The 19,150-nt window shown below is 40.1% G+C and overlaps 1 protein-coding gene across 11 annotated transcripts in view; it reads right to left on the reverse strand.

The window, feature by feature from the left end:
* Positions 1-3,200: 3,200 nt before the first annotated feature.
* The window catches only part of FHOD3 (formin homology 2 domain containing 3), a 416,636-nt gene continuing 400,686 nt past the window's right edge, over positions 3,201-19,150 (reverse strand). For 9 of the 11 annotated variants that reach the window (XM_076330252.1, XM_076330251.1, XM_076330250.1 and 6 more), the window contains one exon: positions 3,201-9,210. In XM_076330252.1, coding sequence (XP_076186367.1) covers positions 9,128-9,210 — 83 coding nt within the window. In that variant the 3' untranslated portion in view covers positions 3,201-9,127. Of the gene's footprint in view, positions 9,211-16,775; positions 16,864-19,150 lie in introns of all 11 variants that reach the window. The other 2 variants (XM_076330244.1, XM_076330248.1) reach the window with 2 other exon arrangements.

The raw sequence follows: 19,150 nt of genomic DNA on the forward strand, positions 1-19,150 counted from the left end.
AGTCCATCAGGCTCTTTCCACTGCTCACAGAGCCAATAGCATCAAATTTTCATTTGGCTTTGGTCACTACTGCCTGATATTCAATATACTTTCTTTATCATTATGCTCACAGCTAGCTTTATAGAGATCATCACTGTTGACACTTTGATCATTTACATTTTTATTTATTAACCTGCACAGCTATTTTTCCCTATAATTAACGCAGCATACTTGTGAGGTGTTCCAGACAAACCTATGTGAAGGCAGGCTACTTTGCGTTCAAATAGGTGTCTTGGCATCTTGCAAGAAAAGGTTTCTTTCTTTCTTGACTTTGCTATGAGGTCAATAATTTTCCGTAAGTTTATGTGGGGAAAAAGTTTGTTGAAACGATATCCAGGGCCTCTTTTTAACAATAATTTTCCTTTGCTGTATCTTGCCAAGATTATTTAAGCCTCCCAGTGCATATTTATAGGAAGTTTGGACAAGGATGGAAGGAGGATTCATTTTTTTGAGCTTTCGTTCAAAAGTCTGAATATTTCATTGCTTTATTAAAAAGAAGAATTTTCACCCTGCTGTAGATTTTGGATACCTGCACAAAATCTGTTTTCACAGGTTACTCCAAGGTTTTTAGTACAAACATTTATATCCAAATGCAGTCACAGCACATGCCAAATAAATTCCCGCACCTTTGCGGTGATGGATACACTCCAGAGCCTTTGCCACCTGTTGGCCGCTCACCTGAGCCCTGCCCGGCTCCGGAAGGGCTTTGTGCTCCCCGTACCAGGCTGTGGTTTTAAACCACTGCTGTTAAGCAAACACGGGGCTCTTCCAAGACAGGCTAATGTTGCCTTGAGACAGATCCAGTACACTCTTTACTGGAGGCTATGACATGGCTTTGACCTCACCTTTGCCTTCAAGTTTGTCCAGTTTCAAGTGCCGTTGGATTGCACTGATATTTTCTTTTCCTTTGTTGCTTGTTAACTGCTGGTCTTCTTGTATTACCTGAAGTATGGATCAAACAAAGGAAAATACATATAAAAGTTAAGACTAGTCATTTTGTCTGTTGTCAAACAGACAACCGCAGAGAGATCTGAACACTCACCAAGAGAGGGCGATAAACTTATTTGTAAGATTTTAACATACAGTTAAAGCATTTCTGGTCATCATTACAGAAATAACGGTGCAGGATGTGCCCGGTGATCCTGGGAGTCCCATTTGGGACACCAAAAGGGTCTCACTCTCCCCAGTGCTGGTACACATCTTCTGTACATTGACATGCTCCATGGTGTTTTCCAGATAGATCCAGATAAATAATAAATGAAAGGCTCTTGACTTGGCTCAAGCCAGAGAGCAAGCTTGGTGGAGCGGTGGGAGAGGGGTGGGTGCTGGGGAGGAGAACAGCCCCCTCTGACTCCCGGGAAACGAAAAGCAGTATTATTCAGCAGAGTACCTCCGCAGACGGATGAGCCCTGCTCAGAAATAATTCAGGAAAAGCTGGGAAGAGAGGCCCTCATTGGCATGACACCTCACAAAGACTGTGTTCCTTTCAGGATTTCCCAGCAGAGGTCCGTCTCATCAGATAGTTAACTAATGGAGTACAGCCGTCATTCTTCATTTCCTGCAAAGAAACTCGCAAGAGGTAAAGCTTAAAGAACAGTCCTCTCCCTTTTCCAAACTGCATTCCCATCAGAAAACTTGGAGAAGTTATAATAGGAAAAAAATGTATCTTTTTCTTTAGTTGTGTGTTCTCAAACTGTTCTGAAGGGTCTATAAACCAGGGCATGCAGCTGTGCAATGGATAATCTGCATACTTACTTGTTCCCTGACTACAGGCCAGAGGCTTCTCCGTGACAACATATGAGTTCTGACTGGGCACCAGGTCTGAAAAATATACGTACGCATTGTCATTGCACATCTGGAATTTAGAATTGCTAATGGATATGCTGTGATAGAAAAGAAAAGTGTCTGGCCAATAAACTTGGTTTATATATTTATTTTATAAAAGCATTACCACATTTCTGGCTAGTAGCCTTTCATCCTCTAGACTTTACACCAGTGCATCTGGAATGCTAAGCAGCTCTTTCAGGGATGCAGCCATATCCCAAAAGGCACCTTTTTTATTTGAAATAACTTTAAAAACTAATTAAAAAGGAGAAAGGTGGTGCTTTTCCCTATGGAGCCTTAACATACCTAGCATTTTATATCAGGTCCTACAGTCTCAGAAAGCATAGGTGAAAATTCTCTCCCAGACTCTCAGTTAACCTACTTTATCTTCCAGGATGCTGCTATAAACATGCGTGGCTGTCTTTGAATAATGTCTTTTGGCCTTATTACGTGTGCAACTCTTCAGAGTAATTACTTGCTAGCAGCTTGTTGCAGGACTAGCAGTGGAAATCTGAGCACTTTGAGTTTCTACACGTCACTTTGACCCCCTTCCTCATCGTAGTCACCGAACCTGCAGTCAGAGCAGATGCAAGAGTCCCTATGCTACAGCTCACCCTCCGTAGGGCCGGGATGTCCCATTTGTCAACTCGGTTTCTCTCAAGTGCTGGGAAATTGCAAGAAAAGAATCAGACACCAGCAAATAGAGAAAACCGCAAGACCACTGCCTGTCCAGGCGCACCTATAGGTGGCCACCAGAAAATTGCATACCACGGTGATGCATGAAATGTATTTCAGCCAAGTTAAAGGCACGTCTCGTTTTACTGGCCACCTTTACAGTTATGAAGCCCTGGCAGACACGGCGAGTATTTCACATCTTGATGCAGAGGCAATCTGAAATGCTCCCCTGCATGCAAGTAGTCTTTAATTTTATTTATATTTGCTTCTATAAATGTCATACCTTTACGCAATGTGCTCTGTGCACAGAGTATTTTTAAGACGGGAACCGACTCCGAGCCAATGGCAGCCAACAGTAACCCTGTATGTTTAGTGAGGATTTGTAGGGCTGGATTACTGAAATCCTTGAGAACCAGAGACACATTTTCATTTTCTACACTCGAGATTAGGAATTAGGCTCAAACTGTGAAACAAGGGGTAAAAGATCAGCTTTTTATGATCAGGCCACCCAGACGGTTTAATGGCAGCCGTTTTGTTGTCCACATGGTGGCTTTGCAGGTACATAGAGGATATGGGAAAACCAACCCATGACCCCCCTTCCCACCCGTTTCCCACCAAAGCTCCCATGATTGGCTTCACCAACAAAACCAGAACCAGCCCAGTCAGTGCTTTATAAAGCTTTATTGCAAGATGTGTTTACATAATGCTGTAGAGGTGAGCTTTTTAACTACTTATATCAAGAAATTTTGGACACAGGTCTGCGGTCGGTTTTCCATATTGACCCTGCATGGCACAGAAAAAAAAAAGAGTGATTGCATCTTTCCATACAGTAAAGTGGGGAGAGTGGGGGAGAAGAGGCAGATGAGGGGCGTGTTAAAAAGAAAATCCCCCTGGTTTACACTAAATGTGACAAAGCTTCTGAAGGATCAATACAAACGGTAGGTGAGCTTCGTGTGTAATAAAATCTTAAAGAGTAATTCAAGTTCTTTTGAAATAAAACTGAGAAACAAAAATGCAGTTTCACGGACAATTAAATTTAACATAAAACAAATTCACCTAAAATGAGAAAACAATAAACAAAACCAAAAACTCAACCAAAAGGACCTGTAGATAATATCTCTGACCATGCATGGCTTGTTTTTTAAATTACAATTCACAGAATAACACTGCCGGAAAGCCTATTTTACACTATGCTACACAGAACACGAAAAAACATGAGTAGTGACATTTACACAATTTTACAGTATTTCTCCTTCGTCTAAGAAACACGTCCTTTTCTACTTTACATTTTTTTACAATTCCCAGCTCACAAAAGGACACTATACGCGCAAAGACAGTCTTTAAAAAGGAGAAATGCACCCAATGCTACAAATAAACCTTTTCTTTCACAGAAGCCTCTGTATTAGATAGTGATTAAACAAAATATCTCTCTATCTGCCACTCAATGTGAAATGGACTAATTAGAAATAATTTTAATTTTTTTTTTGAGTAAACATAAAACTATACAACATCTCTGAAACTCCTTGAATTACTTGCTATGTAACTATTAAACTGCTTGCCAAAAACCTCTTGGGATTGCATCTGAAATGCCAATTGCGCCAGTTGCTGCCCCAGTCAAAAAAAAGGAAGGTAGCCCTTACGTGTTGTCCAAGTGTTTGCAAATAATTTTCAACAGTTACCCATAACCAAACATTTTTTTCTTTCAAAAATGCTTCAGTTTATTTTCTTTCAGAGCCTGTAAGTACCTGGCAGTTTTCCCTGCGGAGAAACATCAACAGTTGTAGTCCTTACAGCTTAGGCAAGTGTTTCTTGCATCCCGATGCTGGAAACGCAGAGCCATCATCCGAACACGGCGCGGGGTCAGGCTCTCTGCCTACGCACGCAAGCACAACCCGGCTTGAAGGTAACGAGGGGAGCGGTACCCGTGTAGTGAGCGTACAGGAGTGAAAAAGGGAGAGGAATAGGCTCGTGCTTCTGTCTGGCGCCGCGTCCCTGCACATCCTTTAGGTACTGGCAGGTAGCCTGTACGCCTGCCTACGAGTTGTAGTGGGAGGATAAAGGATGTGAAACCGGTAGGCTGCCACCGTGTCCCCATTCCATCTCGGTGAAACCAAAGCATTGTAAAACCAATAACCGCACAGCATACACACACCTGAATCCAGACTACTAGCATCGGTCAAACGGTTTCTAAAGCATTTTGGATAGACACTTGCTGTTGTTACACTACTGGGGACACCGGTGTAGGGCGGATGCCTGACAAAAGGAACCACTTACTGCACCTAGAGTGGCATCGTGCCCCTTCGGTTTGCAGTAGATGTTGCAGTCCTCACTTGTGACTTTTCAATGGCTTTTAGCATTCACCAGGGTATGTTCAGAGCATAGCACACCGGGGATTTAAGGTGCTCTCCTGCCATGTTATCCAGTACCTTGAGGGGGAATGGAGCACCTTGCAGGAGGCCCTTGCTGTTCAGTCACATCAAGACTCTGACTCCAAATTTCTGTTGAATCGGGACATGAACTCTTATCTAGATATTCACATGTGACTTTCTATTAAGCTAAAGCCAAAGTCTCGTCTACCTACAAACCTGATGCCTTATTTTGCTGACAGAGTCAATCAGTACAGAGATTTAAAATAAAAGGGGGTCAAAAAAGAAAAAGAAATGTATTTTGAAAACAGCTTTTGACGCTGTTTCCAGTATTTATCGGAGCAAGAAAGACCCTCATTAAAACACCATTTTTTTTGTTGATTTTGGATTATGGACAGGGATCTATCAAACAGAAGGGTCAGACGTAGCAGCCAAGGGGCTATAAAACATCTGGAATCCACGAGCTTGATGCCTGGCCTTACTGAAAGGTGAAGAGTGATGAATTTAATTTTTGTGAGGGATCTTTCACTCTTGATTGTGGCACACAGCATTCCCTGAGGGTGTTTCTTCACCACAGCCACATAACTGCTACTGAAAGTTATCCCTCAGTTGGGAGCGAGGGAATACAAAGTATTTGTATGCAGTCTGCTTTTAAACACCAAGGGAGATGAAAGGAAATTGGGATAGCTTCCCTTTGGCAGCCATTTCATATGCTAAAGTTTACCTCAGCATCCAAATCAGGAAGGCATTATAGTGGTAGACGGACAGACAAGTTATTGGCAGCAGATGGGTGCTGAAATGAACACCAGCAGTGACTCTGAGAGCTTGGTGGAAGTACAAAACTCTGGGCACTACATTTGCAGCTGACTGGTACTACGAGAAAGAGAAGAGAGGTAGTTATTATGGCTGCAAGTGTTTAAAAACAGCCTTCATGGATCTCCGCGTGAGAAATGGGAACATGTGTTACTACATCGTGTTTCCAAGACCTTTATATTTGTCACAAAAACAATCCACATCTCACACACATTTTAAAACAACTGTTACATCCTTATGGTGGGGTCTTCTGATGATGGAGGGGCAGGCAGCAACTCAAAACCTGAAGGTTACAACCTGATTAGACAGACAGAGGCATGCTAATATAACAAATTCCTCCATTTCATCTGGAATCCACTAGTTAGATGAAGGGGAACAAATGTTATTCCCACAGTCAGGACATGCTAGCAGACTCCAGAGGAAATACTGCCACCTTACAGATGAGCACACTGGGCTGCTGGCCATTTTTATCAGGAACCGAAATGGAAATCTTTTCTGTAGTTATTGCATTGTTACTGTGTTTGATGATCTTGTTGCAATAAACTTTGAGGACAGTGGAATTAATCTGACTGTACGCTACTGCATAAACAAGACCAAGTTATCCTTCAGAAAAATTGCTATCAGTTTTACAGAGAGCAGGAACAGAAAAACAGACATAATGGAAAAATAGACTAGGAAGAATATGCTTCACTTGTAAGACACTTGCATCCAGAGAACCTGAAAGAAACCAGCTTTTTTTTCTGAACTTATTCTAACCTCATTCCCCATATTTAATTTTCTCCTCGATAAGGAGCATATGAAGTTTTGCACAATTTTTGCACAATTCTTGGAAAATACGTATGCCCAACCATTAGTAATTCATCAGCTATGTTATGTTTCAGACACAGATGCTGTACTGTGTCTAAATGAAACACAAATTTGTTTCCTGTTAGCAAGTGGTCACCAACAGCCACCTACTTTGCACATTCAGCATATTTTAATTAAAATAGTTTTAAAAACTTGTTTGATTTTCTCTCTCCAATCAAATATAAGACCTCTGTCAGCATAAATGCATTTTGTTGCATTTTTTCTTCTTTTATCACTTAGCAAGCATCACAGTTCAGCATAACCATTACATTCAGGGTGTCTTCCTCTTGTTTCAGACTTCAAAGACCTCCGCAAACCCCCATTACCTTCATTTCTTTGTTCTAAGCATCCTTAAGAGAGATTTAAAAAGTCCATAATGTGAGCAGCACATAAAGATCCACTTTAAAGTCCAGATGCTTGTAGGTCTTGCTTATTGTACAGTGAAATTAATTACATGCCACTTCTTTCTGTTTCCTAACCAGCTTCCTCCTTTCCATAGCTTTCAAATACACAACACATTTTATTAATTACACAACTACTGTCTTCTGCCAACTTGTAAAATTGACTTTTTAACATGCTGAGGGGAAAACCACATCAAACTCGCTGCTGCCCTTAAGAACCTTTGCTCATTAGTGACTTTTTATCCCATGGACTTTGACACGTGAAGATCCAAGGCATCGGCAGATAAAGAATGAAATGTGACGATCAAGAGGGTGGACAGCATAGATAGGATGTTCAACTGCAGATCTCATTGCAGTGTTGGCAGCTACCTGGTTCTCTCATCACTTGGATGCTGTGCTCAATGCGATGTGATGGATGACCGAGGTTTCAAAGGTTTATTGTGCTTGGTTCAACTATCCTGAACAATCTTCAGCGATTGTCCTGTCCCTAATGAGAGCAGAGTAGAATAACTTGAAGTACTTGACCTAGCTTGGGTGCCAGAAGCAACATAGCTATGGCATTAGGAGCCCAGCATAGACTATTAATTAACCCTACTTTTCAAGTGTGTTTTGCAGCCAAAATCGAACCCTGTTACCATGACTAAACTGCTGCAGTGCCCCAGTTAACTAGCTTGAAGAAAGCCTCAGCTGTTATTGCTGTGCAGACACACCCTTAATCTTAGAGGCTAAGGCAAAGGAAAGAGATGATCTTGTGCACCCTTGAGGATCAATTGGCCATATACAGACTTTGGCTTAAAAAGTTCCCTTTTATGTTGCTGTTGTTTGCAGTTCTCTTCAAAATGCTTCAGCACTGGCTAGGGTGACTGTGTTCAATTCATCTTCACTGCTGTGTATGGCCTCCACTTAAAGGCAGAGGAGTTGACTAAAGGTTCTTCAAACACACATGCTGAGGGCAGTTATAAAAGTCAGTTATAAAACAGCGAGATAAGGGCAAACATATTGGAGTGTTCACTGTGGTACCCTCTCCACTTGCATCAAGGATAATCACAAAAAAGGAGTAAAGAACAGCAAAAACACAGCAGGCTTTTAGCAGGGCCATTTCATATTCAGATCCATTAATTTGAAATAAAATCACCACCACATTATCTTGCAGCAGAGAAAAGCAGCATGAAGGGCACAGGCAAGTGAACAAAACTTCTTGATCTTAGCATCTGAATGCATTTATCGAGTATGTAAAATTGTTGGCATAGACCTCTTTGAAACTGTACAAATGCACAGTACGGCCATAGCTCAACAAGAGGGAGGTATTCTGTGTCCTCTCCTCTGTGCGCATGCTGCTATGTACAGTATGAGTGCGTATTAATACATATGAATTCAGGATCCTAAACTTTCCACTTGCATTGCAGGCCACCTCCTGCCCCACAGGGTGAATCCCATTGAATAACACTGAGTTCCCACAAAAAGACATTCTTTTCCTCCTGTCCAGGTGGAACAGTAAGGCCCCAGAGTGAAAATCATGGTCCAGCTAGCTTCAGCAAGAGCATGATTTCACACCATAACTGTATGTGTATAGATACACGCACATATGTCCACACATTCATTCTGTACATATACAAAGGTACACATACATTTTTACATTCTTTGGTGGCAAAATAATAAAAAACCCCAACAAACCACAGGGTTGCACTGACTGTGCATCTTTGCTTAATGAATCTGCTTCAGGAAAACTGGGGTTGCTGTAACAGGAGTTATTTTGCCTCTTTAAGGACTGTTCCTTGCATTGACAAAACGCCATACATTTACAATGACTAAAACAGGGCACAAGGAAAGCCAACGTAAACACAGCTCACATAATGACAGATAACTCAGAGAGAACCCCCTCCTACCCACATCAACACACCATGAGAAGAAGAAGCCATATGCTTTCACCTACAAGCACTCAAACGCTTCCTCAGTTACTGTCCGGATGTTGTGCTGAGCTGCGGCACACCCTTCTTCTGCCCTGGCTGTGGGGTTTCGCTTTTTGTTGCTTATTAAAATCGAACTAACAGAGGACGGGATGTTGGGAGCAGCGGAGGAGGCTGGCAGGTCAATGCCACACCGAAGGGTTGTCAGCCTGTGTGCTTCAGATGAACGGCTCTTCTTGTCGCCACCTCTGGGACGTCAAACCTGCATCTCAGAGGTGCTGATGAGGCCCAGTGCTTTGGCTTCTTCTGGTGTCAGTCCGCTCTTTAGTGTCCTTCTCACTGGACAGTCATAAATTCCAAAAGCAGGCAAAAAAAAACAAACAAAGAAAATGCAAACAATTAGAAGTGATAATTACACAAGACTTTCAGCTGAAAAAAACCCTGTTAACGTGCAAGCTGAGTCAAATCAAAAGTTGCTATGTACTCAGGGCCTTAAGTTCAGAAATACTGAGGAATGCCCTATGCCAAATCCATGGGAGCATCAAGAACCCAGCAACTCCAAACAGTCAGGCAAAAAGACATTTGTCATTTGACATTTAGTCAACAGTATGACAGCATTTTAAGGTTTTTTTTTTCTCTGAAATTGTATCAGTTGATTTTCAGTCCACGGAAAGTATCATCTGCCCTATTATTTTATCGTTTCATAAAGATTTTTTAAAAGAGCTTTTGGATCTTCATAGGGTTCAATTGAATTTATCACTATTAAATGCTATGTGACCCTTTAAAGGTGAAAAAAAACCAACCCCAAAAGTTAAAAGATTAAAAATGTGACTATTTTATAGTCGATCCAAATCATTAAAACTACTGTCTTCGTACATGCTCCCCTTTCTTCTGTAATGTTTCCCCGTCCTGGCCCCATTTGCATCATCTTTGCCATTAGTAGTCTGCAGCATTTTAGTTGAATTTAAATGATAAATCTAGGCCAAAATCTTGTTTCTTAATTTTCTATGCAGTGCTCTGAACACTAGCCCCGACATAAAACTTTTAAAATTTGTGATTGCCTTTTTTATTCAGAAACAAGTGACTATGTGACTGCACACACTGAGCATTAGTGTCCTCCCAGTTTTACTGGTGCCATGATTTTCAGGTGGATGGGCTTTAGTTCAAAACACAAATGGGGTGTTCACTCCGCACTGATGTTCATCAAGTACAAAACACACATTCAGAAGTTTAAGCTGCATGCAAAGCATAAACAATGCCTTTATGTTGAACAAAATATATTCGGAGCCCCAAAATAATGAAGTCTAGAGGAAACTCTTAGAGAAACCAATTGCCAACAGTGGTTAAGGACTTCTTGCACCACTGTCATCTAGCACAATTAAGACCTCTGACTTATTGAGATATTCAGTCCATGTAACTGAAACTGGGTGGTCACACTCAAGGGTCTAGCAGGAGTGAGAGGAGGGAATGGATCGGTATAGAAAACAAGAGGATAACAGAAAGGGAAAATATGGTGTAGTTGAACACTTGATACCATGCAGGTAGAACGAATGTGATCTATGTTTGATAGTCAAACCGCTTTCATCAGTTACTGAGGTTAATCAAATGAGCTGGGAGCACCACTTGTGTAATTGTTCCTCCATTACCAAACCCTTACTTGAAAGTTTTTCTTTAAGGCTCACTCCTTTCTCCTACAGTATTTGCATACTTATTAGGAGTCTGCATGGCAGCCTTTTATGATATCCACTTTTTCCTACAATACTGATCAGCAACGTCTTCCAAGTTTAACAATGCTTAGCTTAAAGCAGTACAAGGTTAAATGCAACTGATAAAGCTAAGATTAAGACAAACTAAAAAAGTACTACCAGAAGAGTAATACACTTCAAAAAATGCTCTGGTCTCCATGGTGCAGAATACCCAACGTGGACTTTTGAGTCAGTCCTCATCACTGGCACCCTTTTATACTTCTCAAATTTGATATCCAAATGTCCACGGTGACAAATATTAATTTCTAGACATGAGCTATGAAATACCTTAGGGTTTTAACGTCTCAGTGAATCACCCAATGCTTATTTCTGCATCAAAAAGAACTGTATCAGGAGTGAAAGAACAAATCCAAGAAAGCTGCAGCAGAAACATTTCTGTCTTATTAAAAGCAAAGATTTCCTTGTGCAGTTCACCCGCTTAGCTGCCTGCACTGCCTCTCCCCTGAACATGTTTTTTTCTGTACCCTCTAAAACATGCAGCCAAACGCAGACCATAGCTAGCTTGGCTGCCAGATAGTAGAGCCATGTTACAGAATATGCGTACGGGATACTGAACTTTCACAGGATGACTATCTAGATGACATTACATCTTCCCACTGAAGGCAAAAGTGAACTGGAAAACCGAGAGCAGAACAAATTTCCACATTTTAGACACTTTTGCAGAAGTGTCAAACCAAACGTATTCATGACTGCTCTCACACTTATCCCCAACTCTCTCAGACCACAGTCACTCACTTACATTCGCAAACTGAGCACAATAACCACTGTAAAACAAAGCTATTTTTCTTGACAGATGCTAAGACAGGAAGAGTGAGGGAACAAGCAATTGTTATTCCTGTTTGTAAACATTTAACAGGAACTGAGGTGCTCTGCTAATGCTGGTCATGTACTGGAATAAGCGCAATTCTGGTCTTATTTATGACAATATAAATCTGGAATAACCTTCTTTAGGTCAGTACAGTTACTACTGCACAAATAACTGGGCTGAGACTCTGTCTAACAACTGAAAAGGAAATGTGTGCCTCTAACTTCCACCAAGCAGAATACAGTTGTTTAAACTCCTCCATCAGCCTGAGTGACAGGATTACTAGTTTACTAGGAAAAGCCAAATGGATTTACCATAACATATAGGTCTCTTTGAAGAAAGTTACAGTTTATATTCAGAAGTCATAATCAGGAGTTAAAATGCCATGGTAGAAACCATCTTCATGGAAAAAACAAGGAAGAAAACTAAGGAGTCTTCTTTACATAAGCAAGATTTCTCTCTGAATTTCCAGGTGCCTACCTAACAAACATACTAAAGTCTTAGCCTGAGGACCTCGTGTATTAACCCTTGGATGACTGAAAAAAAGGAATACTGTATGCAGCATGTGACAAGGACAAGTGCCCTGTTCTGGGCTTGCTGTATGACTCACAACAAAGGCCAACCCCGGGTTTGTACTTTTTGTGCCACTGCAAAACAAGTAGGAATGACAATACTCAATGAATTGCTGGGACATACGCAGCTGTAATTAAACAAAACAATCTCTTTGCATCCCTCAGTTGATTGTTCTAACTTATGCCAGCTCTCCTATAATACAGAGAAAGATAACTTGTACTTAAGATATTCCAGTGACCTAAGCTTTTAAGGCCAGCAGTTAGGAGAAAAGAGCTCCAAACAACGTAGGACTTTGGCAGTCATAATGAGACTGTCAAGAAAATAGTTAATAAAAAGCAAAGATGTGAAGGATCTTTTCAGTGACAGAATGGTTCCCATAAACACTGACGGCTGCTGACTTGTATAAACTAAGCGTGTGGGGCCAAATACTGCAAAGTACTGTGACTACTGGCAAGATTAAAGCTGTCCACCATCAACAGGCAACCGGAAGGATAACAGCTAACAGAATCATGGTCCAGACTCAAATGAGTGAATTCTTGCCCCTACAATGCAACAGGCCAGTCTGACACAGATTAATCCACTTGTAGTTCGAAGTATTTAGTACTTAGGGAGATGAAAGTGGCCTGGTAAAGGGTCTCTTTATATAAAAATTGTACCTAATATGTGCAAATTATATTTCCTCATCTGAAGATACAGTGGATGGATGCAGTATCGGTAGTCAGTAGTAACACAAGAACAAGTTCCAGCCCCACTGTTCTCTGCACTGGCTTGTGGACTATGGAGGCTTGTGGGCGATGAAGCCAGGAGAAAGTTGAGTTATCTACAGGAACAGGGAATACTTTGGGAGGAGGGTGAACCTTCTCTTGACATGCTGTTAAACAGATGTCCTCAGACGTTTGTCTATTTCCTCATAAAGTGCTTGATAGGGCTCCTCTACCATAGGAAAGGCCATGAACATGTTCAGTCATCAAAACTGAATGTGGAGAGATATTTTCCTTCCATTTTTTATAGGCATTGCAAAATTACTTTTCTCAAACTAGATCTTCACTCTCCCCTCTTCACTGAACTCTGTCGTGTCTCTAACTGGACTAGACATAATATCTTGGCTTGTAAAACTCTTGGCCTGCTGCAGATCACATTAAACTGAGTTATGGAATGTATTTTGGAGGCAGTGACAATAAAAATAAGACTTTCAAATGACCTTTTAGGTTCTTTAAGCAATTTTTAAAACATTTGCTAAAGAAACATAACATAGAGAGAAAATAACTTTTACTCTTGTCACAAGCAAGGCCTGCTGAGATCCCATAACCAAGAAACTAAATGTTGTTTTTCTGCGGTCAGAGGGTATGATATTCTTTGTTAATCAGGAAATCTAGAATTTTATTTGATATCCTGGCAGAATGCAGTGTGCTTATGATGAACTCAATGAATTTGACTCTGCCTGTTGGGTCAAAATCTACACGGATACATAGCCCTCACAGTACACTGGCAATGTTTTAAAAAAGAGTAATTCCCTAAGTGTAGCTTTGTCAGAGAATATAATTATCTAGGGTTTGGTTGTTTTTTTAAAGAGCAAATAGCATTCCTAATTTCCCCTCCCCCTACCTTTTTTTTTTTAAGATGCAACGAACAGTAAAGATCAGTCTGGCTGGCGCTATTTAGTCTTGCATTTGCAATGGCTTTTGGCATGTGTGTCTACACTTGTAGGGATGAGTCACTTCAAATGCAGAGTAGATATGACCATACTCCCGCTCAAGAAGTCACAGAATTAGTGTCATTCCTATTACAAAGATGCGGCAGCCACGGAACTGTCTTTTGGTCCCAGCTGCAAAGGTAATGCAGCTGCTTTAAGCTGCTAGTTGCTGATTTGGAATGAAGAAAATTCCAGGTGGCTGTAAATTACACAGCGAGGACAGCAGGAAGGGCAGATTATAAAAGGCAATACAGGCTAGCTCCATCATCTCGTTTCATTTCATGTATCTTAGTTTTATTTTCTGTTACCTACCCACACCCAGCTTGCACACTCAGTCTATTTTCTCACATATTTACATTTAACATATTCTCTTGGACTTCACTCCAGTGAGTCCAGCAATGGCAATTTGCAACTCAAAAGTTCAATCCAGACAGTCTTGCTCATATTCTCTTATTTTAATCCATTTCTGCATTTGTGTATTTTTATGTCACTATCTACATAAGTTATGCTTAATTATGAACGTACCATTGCTTAATACGACTAGGCCTAAATGCTTAATAAAAATACTAAAACATTATGCGCAGAGATTTTCTTACAGGGATTTGTAGGTAAATTTTTGGATTTTATCACGCACCTCTCTGAAGAAGTACAGCCAACTGAAATGTGGTCTTTGTCTGGGTCAGCCGCATAGAAAGCTCCAGAAACAACATATTATTATGTATTATTATTGCCCTGCAGCTTTGCTTTGAGTCCTGTCAGCACTTCACAGATGGCACAAGTCTCTCCTACAAGAAATTCTGTAGTTCACAAACGTCTCCTGGTGTAACTTATAGTGGCTGTGACATAAAGAGGAGTCTGGCAGTGAAAAAGGACAAAGTGGCATTTTGTAAGGAAAGCTGAACTCGTGTTTCACCTCCAGGTGGCTTATGTTAGAGGGAACAAAAAGTAACATTGCTTTAGAGAATCTGGGCTGCATGAAGAACATACTGGTTTTAAAGTAATATTTAACATATAGTTGAAACTGTTAAAGTTTCCAACATTATGTATTTCACAGATCATCATTTACATAGTCCCAACAGTAAAGCAGAAAAGAAGATTTAACTCCTTCCTTGAAAGCCTTCTATGACAAAAAAAATCCCTCATTTTTAGAACTTCTGTGAATTCCACTGTAAAAAGTTACCACTAAAAGCAATCCTGCTGCCATCCCTTTCGACATTTCTCCCACTTAACTTCACCAGTCAGAAGTGATTCCACTATTAACAAGTAAAGCATCAAGAGCGTACAGCTCACCAACAACTGAGTCTGCATGTAAGCACTATATACTATTTTCAAGACCAGACTATACATTAACAATGCACAGGACGAAAAAAAGGCAGGAGATGGGATACAGAAAGTAAGCCCTCTAACACAAGTGTTTTGGGCGTGCAGCCTTTACGTTCCAACTGAAATTTTAAAATGACTTAAAGTCTATTTTAAAGTGATCTATTATTAGATAATAGACTTGTGCTACGGGGGGTAGCTCAGGCTTATGAACTCAGAGCCGTCTGTTGGAGAGTGACTCAGCGGTGAAGTGTGACCATGTTTGACCACTCGGGTTCTGTGGGGTGCAAATTAATTATCCCCATTAGGAATCCGCGCCGGGAAATAAAACAGTAAAAGGCATCATCTCTACAAGCCTATGAGATTAAAAATAACTATGATCAAAACAATCTCGTAATTATGCTAATCAGGTGGTGTTACTCTGCCTAGAGAAAGCCATATATATACGTTTAAATATTATTTTTTTTGACATAGAGCTGGGGCAAGATAAATTTGAAGTAGCTTTGCGTGAAACATTTTTGTTCATCTTCTAAGAGAGCCTTCCCTCCAAACACATTTGACACACGCATCCAAGCGTACTCAAATTCCTGCCTTCACAGATCCTCGTGCTAAACTGCTTCATAGCAGCAGAGGGCTCTCTTTGGCAGCTGTGATATCGCGATGCTCTTCTAGAAAGCCACAAATGAGATCGCTTTTGTTACTGCACTTCTTTTGTAAGGCAACTTGAAAAGCAAGCCTGTACTTCCCTGTTCTCAAATGAAGTGCTTTCCACAATAAGTCTGTGATCTTGTCAGCCAGCAACTCACTGCTGCTGCTTTCTTACTCGGATGCTGAAAATAACCATCATCTTTCAGGAAGGAAGAATGATGTGAATAACGAGTATATTGCTGACTGGAGATAAACTTGAAAGCCACTTTAATACGGAAAGAAACTGAACAAAATAAATATCCTATCAACTTAGGGCTGATAGCGTGCAACTTAACCATACATATTTTAATACTTAAAACTTACTTAAATTCCACTTTTGGGAATGAATCCTGTGACAAGAATTCAAAAACCTTGAAATATACCTTTAAAATATGCCAACTAAAATGAAAACAGAGGGTAATGTAGATGAATTCGCTGATGCAGTGAATGCCAAACTGCCAGAAGTGAAAACAACTATTTTTATCTCTTGTAAGATGCAAACAAAAGAAGTAAAATTGGTTTTTTCTACAGAACTACAGTTGAAAAAGTACCAAAAGTGTACACCATAACAGAAGTATTTCTATAGAAAATGTCAATACCAATATTCTGTGACCTGGGAACATGAACAGCTTTATTTCCTACGTATACTGACATCATTTGCTCTTTTTCAGCTGCTCATCTCCTGCTGGTTTCTCCCACATCACCTTCAGCTTATTCTTTTCTGCAATAAAGAAAATGTCATCTGGCCAAGAAGAGATGGCCAGAGAAATTCCAGCACTTAGTAAATCCTTGTCTAGAAGCCCACGGGAAGCTGCAGAGCACTCCCTCTTTTTGGTTCTCCCATTGCTGGAGACAGAGCACGAGGACGTGCCGGTGGTCTCCCTATGCTGTAGGGCCCTGCCAGGACACAGGCTTCACCTGCTACCAGGATGTACTCTTTGCTAAGACCAAAATCTGAGCAGCACATCTGGGCAGGCATTTAATCATCACACGAGGTGACAGCCGCTCTAAAATCACTAGGGACAACCCATTACAGCAGTGATTTTCTCCTTGTACCTACATCATGTCCTCTGTGCTTGTGTAATATAACATACATGAGCATGTGAATGTCTGTGTAGTGTTCAACATCTCTGTCTTCTCCCTGTGAACTGAAATAAACAGGGATAAAAGATATGTTATTTTTTGTAAACATCACATATTTATTTCTGACTTCCCAGATCAATGCAATGACTTCTCATCTTTTTTTTTCAGTTGTGTTAAAACAATGTTGCTCAATTTTGAGCAAATACTGGAGTCCACAGTATCTCTAAATACTGGTACTGGAACCCAATGCAAAGTTAAGGAATGTACTTAATGGTGCAGGCTAGGTTAATTTTATATCTGACTTTCCTTATATAAAAAAGATAAAGCTGTTTCAAGCAGAAAATTTGAGGATAGGAGCCCCAAAACAAATAATTTGTATCAGAATAAAATTCATTCTAGAAATGACTCAGAGATCCCTCTAAAACAGTGACTGGAAAACGAATTTAAGCCTCTTTTACGAGCAACTTTTTAAACTAGATTTTAAACCAGGCTTTCAAAAAACCTTTTGTTTTGAATTCTACATGATGTAGAACTGTACAGAATGATGGCAAGTTCATTTTCACAGTGCTAGGATCAGGCAAACATTCTTGAACAAAACTTGAGATATGAAAGATACAGTTTGAAACTCATGGAGACTGCCAACAAAATACATAGGTACTATACATTTGAACAGTTAAAAAGCAGAATGTCTACCCCTGTCTGTCAAGACCAGCTATTTTGAAAGACAGCTATAAAAATAAATGTAATACACATTGTAAAGCAGAAACTAAACACTCATAAATACATACCTGCTTAGAAATGGTATTAATATCAACAATCACAATTATATATGTCATCAATTACAATTGACAAAACTGAAAATATGGAGCCAGCTATTCAGCCTCATGCTTCAAATAAATACACTGATTTACAACTATTAAAACCCACGATGAGACCTATAGGTTACTCAACTAATCCTACCTCTCCTGTCTGTTCTCCTACAGCTGTTGATGCCGGCCTCTGGCAGAGATGAGATACGGGACTACGGAGGCCTCACCCTGATCAGGTACATCAATTTCTATAGCTTACTGTGGTCAACTGTATTTATTATTCATTCATTAACTATTATCAATGATTTTTATTTATTGTTTGTATTTTTATTTATTGTAGATCATGGAGTTTAGTTCTGTCATTTTTGCAAAGATCTTGCCATCCTAAGGATGAAAGAATGTATTACTTAAAAGGCATCCAAAAGACACTAGCTATCTTGGCATCTAATGGAGATAACCTTCCAGCTGCCCGAGTTTTAAGTGCTTTATCTCACGTTCTGTTTTCATTCAATAATTAGATTTTTATTAACTGGGTATTGACCTTCTGAAGGCTCAGTACTTTGTGTGAGGACAAACAGACTTTGATAGTTTTGAATACTATCGGTGATACATTTACTTTTTCTAAATGCAAAGAACTGTTGCTAAATGTGCATCACTAACTAGATTACTCTGCCCCCTCCTCTAACTCCTGATAGGATCCAGTTACTCAAATCCTAAATAATTAGTTGCAAATTCTAAGTGAAGTTGCTTGCCTTTAAAGCATTTTATATAGACTTTCTTCTTGTAAGGTTTTTATTTTTTAAAAAGCATAATTTCCATTAACTCCTGCTTTTAGTCAGGCTATAAATACCAGAAGAACAGTCTCCCTCCTGGTATTTTGGCACTTCTGTACCTTTTCATAGCCAGAAAAAGTAAGTGGAGAGACATGAAAATGAAAAATAATGAAAAAACAAAGAAAAGAAAAAGAAAAAGTTAACTGAAGCACCCTATGAATGCCAAACAAAAATTACACACCTTTGGATTCAAATAGTCTCCCATCTAGTATTTTGTTTGCTTACAAACACGTTTATTCCAAAGCAGCGCTGCATGAGTTACTAAAACTTGTCTAAAGCTTGTCTCCACGCCTGGTCCTTTGGCAGAGCTCTTTCCCACGTTTTGGCACCTGATGACAGTGCGCTAACTCCTATTTCACTTTTACCGAAGGTGGAATTTAATATGAAATATCTGACCTGGGATGTTCTGTAGTTAAGTTTAATCCACCGGCCCTGAGCTTATTTGTCTAGGATTCAGGTAATCTTGACTCAATTCCTATCTCCTCCACAGTGCACTTGTATGAGTCTGACAGATTACTTGGGCGGTGCCTCAGATCCATTTCTGCATAATGACTGTAAGAATTTTTTACTCCCCGCAAGTCATTATGCAAATAAATCCATAAATCCTTATGAGATGTTTCCATATCTCAAGGATCAGTCACAGGGTATATTATTAGGCTAACATGTGCTTCCAAAACCTAATAAAAGAACAAGGCATTATCATGTCTCTC

The sequence above is a fragment of the Aptenodytes patagonicus genome, chromosome 2 (genome assembly GCF_965638725.1).
Source record: "Aptenodytes patagonicus chromosome 2, bAptPat1.pri.cur, whole genome shotgun sequence".
In the NCBI taxonomy this organism is placed as follows: domain Eukaryota; kingdom Metazoa; phylum Chordata; class Aves; order Sphenisciformes; family Spheniscidae; genus Aptenodytes; species Aptenodytes patagonicus.